At 38.7% G+C, this 15,763-nt stretch overlaps 1 protein-coding gene across 5 annotated transcripts in view; it reads right to left on the reverse strand.

Annotated features, from left to right (window-relative positions):
* The window catches only part of REPS2 (RALBP1 associated Eps domain containing 2), a 115,195-nt gene extending 99,839 nt beyond the window's left edge, over positions 1 to 15,356 (reverse strand). For all 5 annotated transcript variants that reach the window (XR_015744538.1, XM_087938263.1, XM_087938265.1 and 2 more), the window contains exon 1: positions 13,346 to 15,356. Coding sequence is in view for 4 of the 5 variants with exons in the window: in XM_087938263.1 (XP_087794389.1) it covers positions 13,346 to 13,576 (231 nt within the window). In the remaining variant the exon portion in view is untranslated. The remainder of the gene's footprint in view (positions 1 to 13,345) is intronic.
* Between the last annotated feature and the right edge of the window lie 407 nt (positions 15,357 to 15,763).

Below are 15,763 nucleotides of genomic sequence, written 5' to 3' on the forward strand. Positions count from 1 at the left end.
ACAAATATAACAATACAATCTTATGTACCTTCACAGAATCCCTTTTTCAATTAAATTTTCACCCATTATCTCTGAATAGGTCCTGTTTCTTTACATCTTGCTCCAAACCTTTGTAACCTCTCTTCCTTTCCTTCTTCCCTTTCTTCTTCTCTCTCCCCTTTTTACCCCCCTGTCTCTCCACCTCCATTTCCCTCTTCTGTATTCCCTTTTCTGTTGCTTTCCAGCTTTATATCCCCTTTTCAAATTATTTTTCCCTTTTTTGGCTGTTTTTTTAAATCTTAAGTTCTCCATTCTCTTTCCCCCCCTTTCCCCTTTCTTCCCCAAATAGAGGTACTTGTTCATTAAAGATGGCTTCTTCTTTGTCCCATTCTTCTAGTTGTGCAGTCTTTTCTTGTTGTTTCTTGTAGATGCAGATCCCATTTCTAAGAATTGAAAAACGGAGCCAAAGAAGCCCTTCCCTTCTTGTGTCTCTTCTTTATATTTTTTAAATTCCATTTTCAGTTCATCCAGAGGTGATGCCATTGTAGAATTTTTTTAAACAGCCACCCAATTGTTTTTAGTCATTCAAATATAATATCCAAAAATCCCAAAGTCATCAAGCAATCCAAATACACACAAGCTGTTTCTTTTTACACTTTCTTCTTTCTTCACTTTCTCTTCTTCACTTTCTGTTACTATTTAGTTACAAAGTTCCACTTAAAACGTATCTTTTAGAAGTCTTATTGAAATTTTAGATTCTTTTGAAATCCAGGCAGTCTCCTCCTTCTAAATCCTGCCCTTATTATTTTCCTCTCCCTTCCTCCTTATAGAAAAAAAGGATTTTTTAGTGTCCAGAAATATTTATTGTCCCTTTGGCATTTAATTATATTTTCAGCTTAATTACTTATTAGTGCCAAAGCGGATTTTTCCGATTTCTTCTTCAGCTCTCTTTATTGTCAATGTGAGGAAGAAGAGTGAAGAAAAAAAAAACCTTTCCCTTTTCACTTTCTTTCGCTACTTCCGACTCTTCTTTGGGAGCGATGTTATCTTTTATAAAATTTAAATTCCAGGGTGCCTTAGTTGTTGCTTTTTATCCTGGTCAGCCAAAACTTTCACTTCTTATCTTCTTCCTGCCCTTTCTTTTCCGGTTGAGTGCTTCTTTGAGGTGGCCATTTCTGACCACCGCTCCTACCGCCTTCGGGAAAGGGAGTTTGACCAGCTGAGGAGGAGAGATGCGGCTCTCCTCGACCCTGCTGGCGATCTCCCCCCTCTTCACCACCTCTACGGGGTGGCTTAGCCCTGAAGCCAGCTGGCTCGGGGCGCTCCAGTGGTGAGCCTGGGCAGAAACCGCGCACGATCGCAGATTCCTGCCTGCCACCAAAGCCCTGCAAACTGGAAGTCAACACTCAATAATGGCCAATTCTTCAAGCTTTTGTATATACAACAGCGGCTCCCAACCTTTTGAGCACCAGGGACCGGTTCCATGGAGAGAGGTTTTTTTGTGGTACAGAGGGGGCTTGGTTTCTCATGCTGCCTTCATCCCGTGAATGCAGCTTCACTTCTTTGCACAGCCCGGTTTCTGGCATGCCATGGCCCAGTTGCTAGTCCACAGGCCAGGGTTTGGGAACCCCTGATATACAAGATGAGATATTTGAAAATATAGTTGCCATATCTCCCATATATTTCTAGAGAGTTGGGGATGCCTAATTTGCAGGATCTCTACAGGACTAAAAATAAAAAAGCATAAAAGAAGAAATCTTCTACAAATATAAGTTTATTAACAGAACTACCCAGACATCACTGGTTTTTTTATATGAAAGAAATAAAAAGAATTACTTTTATTACATGTTCTTATACCATGGAGTTCAGGTACAGCAAATAATACCATTTTATGTACAGTTAGTTCAAAATTCTATAGTTTTCAGCTGAAAGTGTCATGTGAAGAAAAAAGTTTAAAACTTCCTTTATTTGCAGAACTATCTACTCCCAGTCACTTCTAGCCATCCTATCGGGTCCAAGAGGAAGGGCATGTTGTGGATACCGTCGACAAAGTAGTAACTTTCTCCTTGCAATCTTACCGTACACAGCATTATTGTTCAGTGTTCTCCTATTAATGGTTTCTTGAACATTGACAAAGACTTTTAATTCCTTAGATCCCTGGAGATGTTCCCTGGGGTTCCCTATGTAGTACGTGCCTTGCTGTTGGGTGTGACTTTGGTTGGTTGAACATTCCTTGGGAGGGTAATAATGATGTTGAATTGCCTCCATTTGACAGTGGACTACTATAGTGAAGTCCAAGTTCTTTGGAAATAGTTTTGTAACCTTCCTCAGTCTGGTGCACTGTTCTTGGAGGTCCTCGAAAATCTCGTTTGTTCAATCTATGAAACACTTCCACATGCCTGTGCTGTGAAGATCAGACTTTGGTCATTAAATACCCAAACTCTGTTCTTTAGAATAGACAGGACCTTCCACACCTGATGTTCATACCATTCACTGAAACAACTGATTCTAATCTGACCTTTCAATGAACTGAAAATTCTGGAGGTTCATATCCTTTTGTCATACACAAATATAGAGCTTTGGATCATTTTCCTCAATAAATGAATGCACAAGTGTATTATTTTTTCTCATTTACCCAATTGGGTTCTGTTCACATATTTTTAGGACGTGTGGGAAAACAGATAATATTTTAGATTATTTTATGCAGAAACATTGAAAATTCAAAAGGTTCACATATTTTGAAGTCCCAATGTACACTGCTCAAAAAAAATACAGGGAACACAAAAATAAGACATCCTAGATCTGAATGAATGAAATATTCTTATTAAATACTTTGTTCATTACATAGTTGAATGTGCTGACAACAAAATCACACAAAAATTATCAATGGAAATCAAATTTAGCAACCCATGGAGGTCTGGATTTGGAGTTACACTCAAAATTAAAGAGGAAAAAACACTACAGGCTGATCCAACTTTGATTTAATGTCCTTAAAACAAGTCAAAATGAGGCTCAGTAGTGTGTGTGGCCTCCACGTGCCTGTATGACCTCCCTACAACGCCTGGGCATGCTCCTGATGGTGGCGGATGGTCTCCTGAGGGGTTTCCTCCCACACCTGGACTAAAGCATCTCCCAACTCCTGGACAGTCTGTGGTACAATGTGGCATTGGTGGATGGAGCGAGACATGATGTCCCAGATGTGCTCAATTGGATTCAGGTCTAGGGAATGGGCGGGGCAGTCCATAGCATCAATGACTTCGTCTTCCAGGAACTGCTGACACACTCTAGCCACATGAGGTCTAACATTGTCATGCATTAGGAGGAACCCAGGGCCAACTGCACCAGCATATGGTCTCACAAGGGGTCTGAGGATCTCATCTCAGTACCTAATGGCAGTCAAGCTACCTCTGGCGAGCACATGGAGGGCTGTGCGGCCCCCTAAAGAAATGCCACCCCACACCATTACTGACCCACTGCCAAACCGGTCATGCTGGAGGATGTTGCAGGCAGCAGAACGTTCTCCACGGCATCTCCAGACCCTGTCACGTCTGTCATGTGCTCAGTGTGAACCTGCTTTCATCTGTGAAGAGCACAGGGCACCAGTGGTGAATTTGCCAATCTTGGTGTTCTCTGGCAAATGCCAAATGTCCTGCACGGTGTTGGGCTGTAAGTACAACCCCTACCTGTGGACGTTGGGCCCTCATACCACCCTCATGGAGTCTGTTTCTGACCATTTGAGCAGCCACATGCACATTTGTGGCCCGCTGGAGGTCATTTTGCAGGGCTCTGGCAGTGCTCCTCCTGTCCTTCCTTGCACAAAGGCAGAGGTAGTGGTCCTGATGTTGGGTTGTTGTCCTCCTACGGCCTCCTCCACGTCTCCTGATGTACTGGCCTGTCTCCTGGTAGTGCCTCTATGCTCTGGACACTACGCTGACAGACACAGCAAACCTTCTTGCCACAGCTCACATTGATGTGCCATCCTGGATGAGCTGCATTACCTGAGCCACTTGTGTGGGTTGTAGACTCCGTCTCATGCTACCACTAGAGTGAAAGCACCGCCAGCATTCAAAGGTGACCAAACCATCAGCCAGAAAGCATAGGAACTGAGAAGTGGTCTGTGGTCACCACCTGCAGAACCACTCCTTTATTGGGGATGTCTTGCTAACTGCCTCTACTTTCCACCTGTTGTCTCTTCCATTTGCACAACAGCATGTAAAATTGATTGTCAATCAGTGTTGCTACCTAAGTGGACAGTTTGATTTCACAGAAGTGTGATTGACTTGGAGTTACATTGTGTTGTTTAAGTGATCCCTTTATTTTTTTGAACAGTGTATATGTCAATATTAGATTGTGCTGATCACTTTTGCCTTTGATGTGTTGGACTAAGTGTGAAAGTCAAGAAGATATTGGAGGTTCATAGTATAAAATGATTTAAGGAAAATAAAAAGTATATCAGAGGATGTGAAAAAAGACTTATTTGTCAGATTATACAAATACCAAAAAGTCAAAACAGCAATGGCTTAGCTATTGATATATACATTGCATTTACCACATCATATTGTATGTATAAATGAATTGAAAAGCCACAGACTGAATAACACCAAACCTTAAAAATATCCAGCTATTATCAGTTCTGTAAGAGACTAACACTTCTTATGCAAAACAAAGCACAATGGACTAAGAACAGCAAAATTAGATAACGTGAAATACTGATTCACAATAATTTTAAGACTGGAATTGCATGTAACATCTCTGCATAAAAGATGACAACTGCCTGAAAACAAGCAATTCTCAATTTGTGTTAGATTTATACCATTCTGCTTCTAAGAGCTCAAGGCAGCATTCTCAGAATTTCAATGTGGTTGCCCCCTTTTTAAATAGTTAATTATGTATTGTGATAAATAAATATTCCTGAGAATACCAGGGGCAGTCAAGAAAACAAACCTATGGATGATTGAACAAATCAATCCAGTATTTTCACTTGAGGCACAAGTGATCAAGCTCAAATTATCCTGCTTCAGGCATATTATGTGAAGAAATAGTTCTCTGGAGCAGTGGCCCCCAACCTTTTTTGTGCCACGGCCCGGTACCGTCATCACAAAATCATCCGTGGCCCGGTACTGGCATCAGCACGCATGGCAAGGCGAGCCGAGCGACCGGCCAGCCAGCTGTCCCCCGCTTCTCCCCGCCACCTTCAACTCCTCCTTTGTACCTGTGTCGATGGGCTTCGCGATGGCTTCGGGACGGTCACTCGGCTCGCCTTGCCATGCGTGCTGAAAGAATCCTCGTGCCTTAGTTTTGTTCGAAGCCGCCCCCCCCCTCGATGAAACTAAGCACCCAAATGCTGCTTTCTACCCGGAAAAGCTCACCGGAAGCACTTTTTCATCAAAACAAGATGGCGGCACCCAGCAAACCGGCGGCCCGGTAGAAATTGTTCCACAGACCGGTACCGGTCCAGGTGGTTGGAGACCCCTGCTCTGGAGAACATTCAGATGCTAGGGAAAATGGAAGGAAAAAGAAGAGGACAGCCAGCAAAAAGGTGGATGGATAGACTCAGTTTCAGGGTGATGAGTGCTGTGTTGGAAGTCCTTAAAGAACAGGTTAGGAATATATTGCTCTAGAGAAAATCTATATATATTGTTGCTAAGAGTCAGAAATGACTTGATGGCACATAATCAATATAAATAAAGAACTTTCTATTTAAAGGAATCACAAAGATACTGATCGCAATAGATACTTTTGTATATATGAAAAATTATTGCTTTGAAATGTGAGAAAAATATTAACAGTGGTGTCCCACAAAATAAATGATGCTTTTTAAAACCCTTTTCTTGTTTTTTGAAATGAATTCTTTGGCAAATAATGTTAATAAAATATGTAAATATAATAAAATACAGAAAATTATTTGCTGTAACTATTGAAGCAGAACATCCAAAATAAAGCTATTATTCATAAAGAAGAAAACAAAATAAATGTCTGAGATATAAGTATATATTTTATTAATAACAGCTCCTCCCCAAATTCTCTTATGCTGCCTCATGGTGGTAGGGATTTCCTGAGGAGTGAATTATTTTAGGAGTGCATGCCAAGATCACCCAAGGTGACATTGGACGCTGCTCATCTGAAGAAAGCAGGCAGCTATACAGTGATATAGGAAGTTGCTAAAGGCTAATTATTTTTTAAGTGAGAACAAAGGCATCATTTCATACTGTGTGGAAGAAGGCAATCCTGTATTTTGCAAAGAAAAATTATTAATTATATAATGCCAGATGATGGGACTGCCAAGTCAAATACCATTCAACCTACTAATGTCCTTTTGAAATATGGTACACTGGTATTTGTGATATAGCTAAATTAAACATCTCTGACCATGTAATTAAAGTTGTCATGTAGGAAAAGAAAATCCCAACATATAAACATGTAATTACAAAGTGGGAACATGGAACCACTCAACATAGTTAAAGATAAAATGAATTGGCTATACATTGGCAAATTGAATGGGACTGGAATTGGATACTTTTAATCAAAAGATTACAGATAGTCCTCAATCACAATTGAGCCCAAAATTTCTGTTGCTAAGCAAGAGAGCTATGAACTTTGTCCCATTTTACGACCTTTCTTGCCACAGTTGTTAAGAGAATCAGTTAAGCTATTAACATGGTTAAGTGAATTTGGCTTCCCCATTAACTTTGCTTGCTAGAAAGTCACAAAAGGTGATTACATGACCCAGGATACTGCAGCTGTCATAAATATGAACCACTTGCCGAGGATCTGAATTTTGATTAAGTGATCATGGGGATGTTGCAATGGTTGTAAGTGTGAAAAATGGTCCTAAATCACTTTTTTCAGTGCTGTTTAACTTCAAATGGTCACAAAAAGAACTGTTGTAAGTCTAGGACTACCCGTATAGCAATTTTCAGGTAACATGTCTATGCTCCAATCACTTTTGGAGGAGAAATTTGGTGAGTTTTATTACTATTGCAACATCTCCATGGTCATGTGATCAAAATTCCAGACCCAAGCGTAGTACACCAAATTATCTGCTACAATGTCCTACCAGTCAATGATTACTTCAGCTTCAACCACAACAAGAGCACACAACAGATACAAACTAAATCTAAACCTCTTCAAACTTGATTGCAGAAAGTACGACTTTAGCAACAAAGTGGTCAATGCCTGGAATGCACTACCTGACTCTGTTACATCCTCAAACCGCCACTCCTTTACCCTTAAACTATCCACTATTGACCTTAGCCAATTCCTAAGAGGTCTGTAAGGGGCATGCATAAATGTACAATCATGCCTACCGTCTCTGTCCTATTGTCCCCATTTATTCGTACCTATTTCCTATATTTATACTCATGTTTATTCTTATACCTATTATCTTGTAAGCAATTGACAAATCAAACAAATAAACAAAATAAATAAATAATTCAAGGTAAAGTGGAAGAATGGAGTTAGTTCATTTAGATCTGGGGTGTCAAACTCACATTGTCACAGCATCCTCACGTGATGTATAACAATTTTTTCTCCCCTTCACTAAACAAGGCATGAGTGTGGCCAGCTCATGATGCATCTGGCCCGTGAGCTGCGAGTTTGACAGCCCTGATTTAGATTATATAATCTACCCACCATTTTCGAGGATATCAGGAATTGCTTTGAAGTCCTGAATTTGTTAGGAAATCAGAGAGACCATGGAATGAAATAAACGAACTTATTAAGGATAAATGTAAAAAGAGATTGCAATAAACCAAGAAATAGCAAATTGAATGTCAGAACAATGTCAGCAAAACCAGGAAAGGAGGACCAGCAGCATAGTGGAGTTGATCAATTACAATGGCCACAGCTATACTGTTGAAGGACTTGAAGAGCTAATTTAGGGACAAATTAACTTGGACAGAGTCTTTATATATGGTTGAAGTCATACTGATGGATATATAAATTAACCAATAAAACTGAAAATTAAATATTAAATAGCAGTTTCGGAGGTTACCTCAGGTAAAGTTTACATTTTAACATGATGCCCATTATATCAAGTTGATGCTTTGATAAGCAATGAAACATACATCAATTCTTAACAGAATAATTCAAAAAAAATTCACAATGCTATAAAAAAGTCCTTAGATCAAAATTGAATGTGTGTGCTTATCTAAACATATCTTTCTTGGTCACAATATGATAATAGCAGCTGCACTGCTTGTTTGCAGTCTCTGTTAAATCAAGTCACATACATTTTAAAGAAATTACTGCAATAGCCAGTCACCATCTGTTGACTGAAATTAATATATTGGTATCAGCATTTCAGTAACTTTTAAAGAATGTAATACTGGTGTTATCAAGTTAATTCAGGTAATAAACTTGTTCTAGAGCTTTGCTCAATTTATAAATCAGCTTCCCTAGAAAGATTCAATGTCAGACCAAATTATACTGGAGTTTATCTGGAATATTATTTTATCTTTAAGTGGACTTTTTTTAGAAACACAACCTCTGAAATTTGTCATTGCAAAATTATCAATAATCAACATTTTGCTTTGCTATTGCTCTAATTATACTTATTTGAATTTTAGCCACTGAAAATGTTTTACCATTATTCTTCTTTATAATTTGTGTATAAATTATTTTGTTGTTGAACAAAATGTATGAAATTCAAAAATACAATGTACAATTATATTATTTTTGGTTGGTCTGGATAATTGAAGAGTATACTGTTTAAAGCTATACTGAGCATTTTACAGTAATATGTTTATTTGTAAAGCAACATGTGCTGATTTTACTGGCTGATAAACATACCACAAGATAAATTATTGAATAGGAACAGGTGAATTTAAATGAAGAATATTTTGAGTCATTCTATCAATGCTTTCCCAGATAAATTTCCCTGATAAATTACCAAAATATGTGGGACTTTTTCCATTTATTTATTGATTTATTAATTTATTTAGGCAATTTTTCACTCCTTTCATATCCAACAACTCTGGACTCTTACAGCCTAAACTTTACAACATTAAAATCAATTATCATTAGTTTTATTAGTTTTGCACATTAACCGATGTAGCTTTGATTTCTCTCATTCATTCCAAAAATATATCATCTGTATATCATGTATATATTTTATTGCCAATATTTGTGTTACACTAATTACTGTCATATCACATCCATAATACATTTTAGAAGAGCATGTCTAATTATCTCTATTATCCTTAGCCCTGAAAAAGAATAGCAAAAAATCAAAACTAAAATGTGAACAAAGATCTATTTTTCACTTGTATTGAACTCTCATTTTGTATAAATTTTGAATCTGTTTCAATAAGACATAGGAAATTTTAAAAAGATTGGAAAGACTATAAGGCTCTAAAGCACATGTAAAAAATGGAATTTTTGCTGAGAATGGTCACCGTGTTTTGCCAATTCAGAGTCATGGTGAATTTAAAAGCATTTACTACATTATTTTCTGATTCAGTTCTATAAGGATTACCAACATTTTGTAGAATTTGACAGAATTAACCTTTGTCTAACCTTCTGAAGTCTTAACTGCTAGGTTGGAACAGTAATAAATTTCAATGTTTAACAAGTATTATGAAGTAAAACAGGAAAAAAACTGTTCAGAATTGCTGGTATCAATATTTATTTTTATGTTAATTCATTCTCATGTCACATCTTGCTTAAACAACAACTTGGTATATACAATTTTGCTAACATCGAAGTCTTGTTTTTATTAAGACCTTAGAGCATAAAATATCATCTGTAGATACACTTGTAAAGAAATGAAAGCATTGTTCAAGGTGATGCCAGTTAACACTCGGACAGCATTAAGCACTATGTTTAGAGACAGATTCTCTACACCTTGAACAAAGAACAAGGTCTCAAATAATAGAAAAGGGTATTTCCAGGCTTGCAAATCAAGTCCTCTATAACTATCTTTTGCACACAGTGATCAAAGTGCACTGAAGTTCATTGCTTCATAGTGACACAGATAAGATTCTGTATTATGAAAGCATACCAAAAACCAAAACACAGGTGCTCAGGAGATTAGTACTGCTTGCAATGATAAACTGGCAGGGAGTTAATGGGAGACCGTTCTTGGGAAAGAGAACAGTTATTAATGTCTTTGAGGCTTAACTAGTTTTACCTGCTTCCCAAGTTATAGAGTTTAACAATTTCTCTGTGCATTGTTTTGATACTGGTTGGTTATGTAACTTCATACAAAGCCGACATTTTCTTCTATTTGTTTCATTTACTATAAAGGATAATAAAGAATTAATCCAAAATGGTATTATAAGAAATAAAAAGGTTGTTATAATGAATTAAGTTACCATCATGCTACTAGCTTTGTAAGAAAGAGGTGCTTATCATTGTATGTATATATCCTGGTTCAGACACTTCATTCATAAATCTAGGAATCCAGTCTTATTCACCTACCAAGATTTTTCTAATACATTAACAAAATTTGAGGATAGAAAACATATCGTAGTGATTCAGCTTACACAATTTGAAAGAACAATCCAATTACTGCAGGCAGGGTAGGCACATGAAAAGAACTTTAGAATTTGTGAACTAATTTTTAAATGTACTTGATTTTAAATGCACTTGATTATGAATAATTCCAGCTCAAAACTATAATTACAAAATTATCTGCATTTTTAACAATTGTTGCTCTTTCATCTTTAGGTTGTTTAATATTTTCACTGGGAAGGACATGCATAATTATTAGTATGGCTATATGTATATGACAATATTTTGTAATGAATTTAAGAAAGAGCTAGTTTGGTGTGGTGGTTAATGGCAGACCATGAATTCTAGTCCTGCCTTAAGCGTGTTGCTATGTGGGTAGCTTTGGGCTAGTCACTTTTGGCTATAAAAAGACAAAGAGCAATCCCTTTTGAAAATCTTGCCAAGAAAATGCAGGAACTAATCCAGGCTGTCCCTAGAATCAGTACCGATTTGAAAGGATACACAGAAAGGCAAAAAGAATGTAGGAATTAAAATGTAAGCTCGAATTCAGAGATAATTTTGAATTTTAAAAATAAATATTGGTTGTGAATACCATAACAATAAAACTTTGCAATGGTTTCAAAGTGAATTATTTGCTTTTATGCATGGACTTTAAATAGTTAAAAGCTGCAAAAGAGAGAGGTGCCTGCTCACCTATACATATGTGATGCTATTTTATTGAGAGACCACCTCGCCTTAAAACTACAACTGGGTAAAAATCAATGTGTCTAGTCAATGATTGCTTCATTCTCAGCTTTCTTTTATTTTATGAGGGAAGAATGTGGTTAACAGAAGGTGTTGCAGATTTATTCTATCATGACAGGCCTTGGGACTATCTTTTCTAGGTAGAAACTATTAAGCAAATATGTACTGTTGGGAGATGTTTTCGGTACTCACCGTGAGATATATCTTTGGGGTGGGAATCCAGAACAAGCCACTCTCCCACTTTGGAAGAATTTTACCCTCTTATTTAAGGCTGCCCCTCTAAGCTTTTGTCCTTTAGAAAGTAGACAAAGATCTTCCTGTCCCATAAAGCTTGGGGGAAGTAAATTTGATGGAAAATACCAGTAAATATTTAAACAATTTCAAAATTTAATATGTTGGATCTTGTAGATGTTTATAATGTATTGTTGTAAGCTACCTATTCAAAAGGTAGCATATAAATGTAATAAATATAATAAAGTGTTATTTGAAAAATTATGAGTCAGATTTTGACACAAAGGCTAAGGATTTCATTCCAGAAAATGGAGATTGAAAAAAAATACAGCTGACAGAAAAACAGCATAATCAGCACCTGGTAATGGAGAAGGCACATGGCATACAATAATAATGTATCTCTACAGCTGCAACCAATTTTTTCACTTTTTGTTTTTCTCCTTTGGTGGGCTAAAAAAAAACAAAGGAGGTTGGATGAAAGATTCAGCCAAGCTTGGGACTCAAGACAAACTACAAAGTTACCCCTGCATGGCCCCAGGGGAGCCTGACAACCAATCAGAATACATTTCTTTCACAGGAACAGGAAGCAAGTTCAAAGCCCAAGAAAGGGTATAAATATATTTCACTCTCCACTCCATGTAGTCAGCTACCCAGGACCTCAAACCATGTGGTCCTGTTCACCATTAAAACATCCTTCCAACTAGTCTCCATGTTTCCAGTGTCTTTCTTCCCACTTGGAACTGAACCCAGATGGACATTTCTTCCAACAATAACATTAGAAATAAGATTTAAGCAGCATTCAAAAATCTAAAACTTGCTAATAGTTACTCAAATAGTATGAACTTCATCTAACAACACTAATTAACTTGGGATTCACAGTAGATTTACAATATATTTGCAATTTATTTGAAAAACAAATCTAAAATTTGTGCCAAATTAAAATGGGTAAAAGGGAACCAACAACCAGTTTTATATTATCTTTCATGGGTATCTCTTTCATAGGGTTTTAATAGCTTTTATATTTAAATCCTATTGTTAATGTGATTTATATGAAATCATTTAAACCATTGTTCTTTTATGTGCATTATTTGGAACATGTGTTCATCTGGGGAAATATGTGAGATATTAGTTTTTTCTAGATAAACCCTTTCAATAGTTCAATCAATATACTTTTGCAAAGGTTAGCAATCCAGTGTATTTCTACAGTAGAAGTCAGATCGAAAAGATCCTCTTCTAATTATCATCAGATAGAAAGCCCAAGCCTACATACCAGTTTAAGGATTCAAGTCTTTTTTTTTATCCATGGTAAATCTCAGTACTTTCAAACAAGATGGGGCGATAAAAAGCTTTTTTTTTTTTGAGCTGAACAAAACTGTGTATTTGCTACAGCAACATATTTGCATTGAAAAGGTATATTCGAGTGAGAAGTAAGGGGGAGAGGGAGAAATCAATGAAAAATCCTCACCAAAATGTTTTAACGTTGTTATAAACCACGTTTTACTTAACTGACTCAAGCACATTAATTCTCATAATTCCAAAAAAAATAAAGTATACCAGCTGAGTTCATACAATATGCTTGGCTAAGATGTGCCAGGCTATTTTCTGATTCAGCGTGTTACACCACTGGCTTTTTAATTCGGTAAGGAACAGCCCAATTAACCATGTTAGCATGTTTTAGTATAACTAACATCTGCTGGTATAACTCCAATTAAGAGGAAAAAAGGATGCAAGCCAGCAGTTTTCCCAGGTTTTACCTAGCAAATGTCAGATTGCCAGTCTGGGCGAGGTCACATCCTCTACCCCGAAATTCTCACCCCAAAGCTGTTCTTGGTGGCCTCTCCTGAGATAAAGGCACTCTTTACATGGGCAGAAACGCTCTCATCTCTTCCTGACATCAAAATCCTACGCTCTTGCGTACGGCTCTGGGTCTCTTAGGTACCTGATGGAGCATCTCCGCGGGGAGCTGTGACGCTCTGAACAATTCTGCCACTTTACTGCCCCCCAGAGCGGGGAGGCCCAATCCCGGCCCCGTCTCGGGAGTAGGCTGGCCGCCGCCGCCGCCACAAAGCGAAAAGAGCTCGGAGAAATACTGCTGCTCGTTCCCCGCCAAAAAGAATGCCGAGTTCCCTGCGGCTGCCGGCCCCGTGAGAGGTGTTCCAGCCGGCTCCATTGCAGGGAAAGGGCGTCAATCGCTGTTCTGAGGCGAGGACAAAACTCCTCCAGAGGAGGAAAAATCCTCCGTCGTCGCGGCACTGAAGATGCAACCCCTCTGGTGGCGGCGGCTGCTCTCCAGCTGAGCGGCAGCCGCCCGCCCGCCCGCCTGCCTTGCCTGCCTTTCCCCGGTGCGGAAGAGCGCTATCTCTGCAGTGCTGGCCCTCAGGCGGGAGGAGGACGGGAAAGAGCGAAGACGAGTTTCCGCGCGCCTTCTCTCTTTTTGCGGCGGAGAACGCGCCTCTGCGGTCTCTGCTACCGCACCTCACGCCGGGCTGGAGTAGCGTGGGCAGTTGGCTGCTTTCGCCTGGGGCGTGGGGGGGAGCCAAGGGACTGTCGAGCTGGGAGGCTGTGTGAACCTCACAGGGCGAAGTATACGGCGTCTCCAAGACTTTAAAAGCAGAGCTCTGCTGCAAGGATGATGTTTCGGACTTGCTGCGCCTGAACGTTGTCAGAAGAATAATTTGGGGTTCCAACTCGAGCTAGGAATGTGCAAGAATAAATAAAAATGAGATCCGGACAGGTGTGAGGAAAGAAGAAATATTTATTCTTAAAAGCAAATAGGAATAAAGCAGCGGAGAGATTGGGATACAGCCACAGACCTTTAGGGCAGCTTGTCCTGGTGTGGAAGTGTCTATGTGGTGATTCTAAGGTGACACTTGAGGGGTGTGTGTGTGTGTGTCTGTTGTAGGTATGTCTTATGATGCTTATTATGACGGTGCAATTCTGCTGGGAGACCTACTGTAATTAACTTTGTGTTTTTTACACTGCCTCCTTTCATATGTGGATTAACTCTGAGTAACTTATTGGGTGTTAAGGAAGTTTGAGTAAAAGATTTTGTTTTTTTACTTGATTAGTTTCAGCTTGACTGTCAATTATCTACTGCAGACCTTGATTCTCAGACCATTGTGGATTCTGTTAACTTTTTAAGGGAAAATGAAAACAATATAAAGAAAATAAATTTTGATATTTTTTAAAATATATTTTATGTACACTGAGAGCACTTGCACCAAGACAAATTCCATGTGTGTCCAATCACACTTGGTCAATAAAGAATTCTATTCTATTCTATTCTATATAAAACTTGTCACAGCGTGTATAGCAGGCTTATGTAGCTCTCCTGGATTAAGCTATTTGGGGATTTTGACAATACCTTTTCTGCCCTGAAACTACCCTCTATGTTAAAAGTGGGGGTGCATTGCCTGTGGCTGATTTTCAACCATAGAAATTATTTTCCACTGAATATTTTCAAAAGCTAAAATAGTGCAATTTATTAAGGTAAGCCCCTCCTGTTATTGCAGGTGCACCTTAAATTTTAATATTGCCAGTATTTTATTATTATTGATTATGACATATTTTAAGTGATTTCAGGAGAAAAAATGGTAGTGGAATTACAAATTGGTAAGAGTGTGAGTGTGTACAATTAGGTTTAAGTGAAATGGTAATAAAAATACCGAAATTATACATGGATGGAGGTGGATTATATATTGTGGGTGAGTGTGCACATTTGCAATTGCATTTTTTAACAGAAAGTTATGTTGTCATCTTGGTTCCAGAGAAAATATGGTTCTTGTCTATAAAACCTGAAATGTTTTGTCTGAAATGTTAAGGGATTCCTGCTTGAACAAGGGGTTGAACCAGAAAATCTCCGTCCCTTCCAACTCAGTTATTCTGTTAATCCTGAGCCATATTCCATGTGTGCAGATCAACTTGTATTCATACTATGTTTCCCCAAAAATAAGACCTAGTGTTGTATGTATGTATGTATGTATGCATGTATATGTATATGTATATGTATATGTATATGTATATAGCTCCAAAAATGCATTAGAGCTTATTTTCGGTGAAACATGGTATCAGGGTGATCATCCTGGCGGGGCGCCGAAGAGTGTGCACAAGCACGCAATGGCCGACAGTATCTGGCAGCAGCCACAGCCTGCAGGCCCTTTGGCCAATCTTCTCAGGCTGCACAGCCTGTGCAGCACAGGTGAGTCCAAGCGCTGCTACCGCCGTGCTGGCTCTCAAAGCAGCAAGTGGAGGCAGAGGTGCAGGGTGGGAGGCACGCAATCTGGCCTGCTGGGTGCACCACGTGACAAGCAAAGAGAGACAGTGGGACAGAGTGGGCGGTCGGCTGTAGGTGGCTTGT

The sequence above is a fragment of the Pseudonaja textilis genome, chromosome 8 (assembly GCF_049901715.1).
Source record: "Pseudonaja textilis isolate UNSWEBS1 chromosome 8, rPseTex1.2, whole genome shotgun sequence".
Lineage (NCBI taxonomy): Eukaryota > Metazoa > Chordata > Lepidosauria > Squamata > Elapidae > Pseudonaja > Pseudonaja textilis.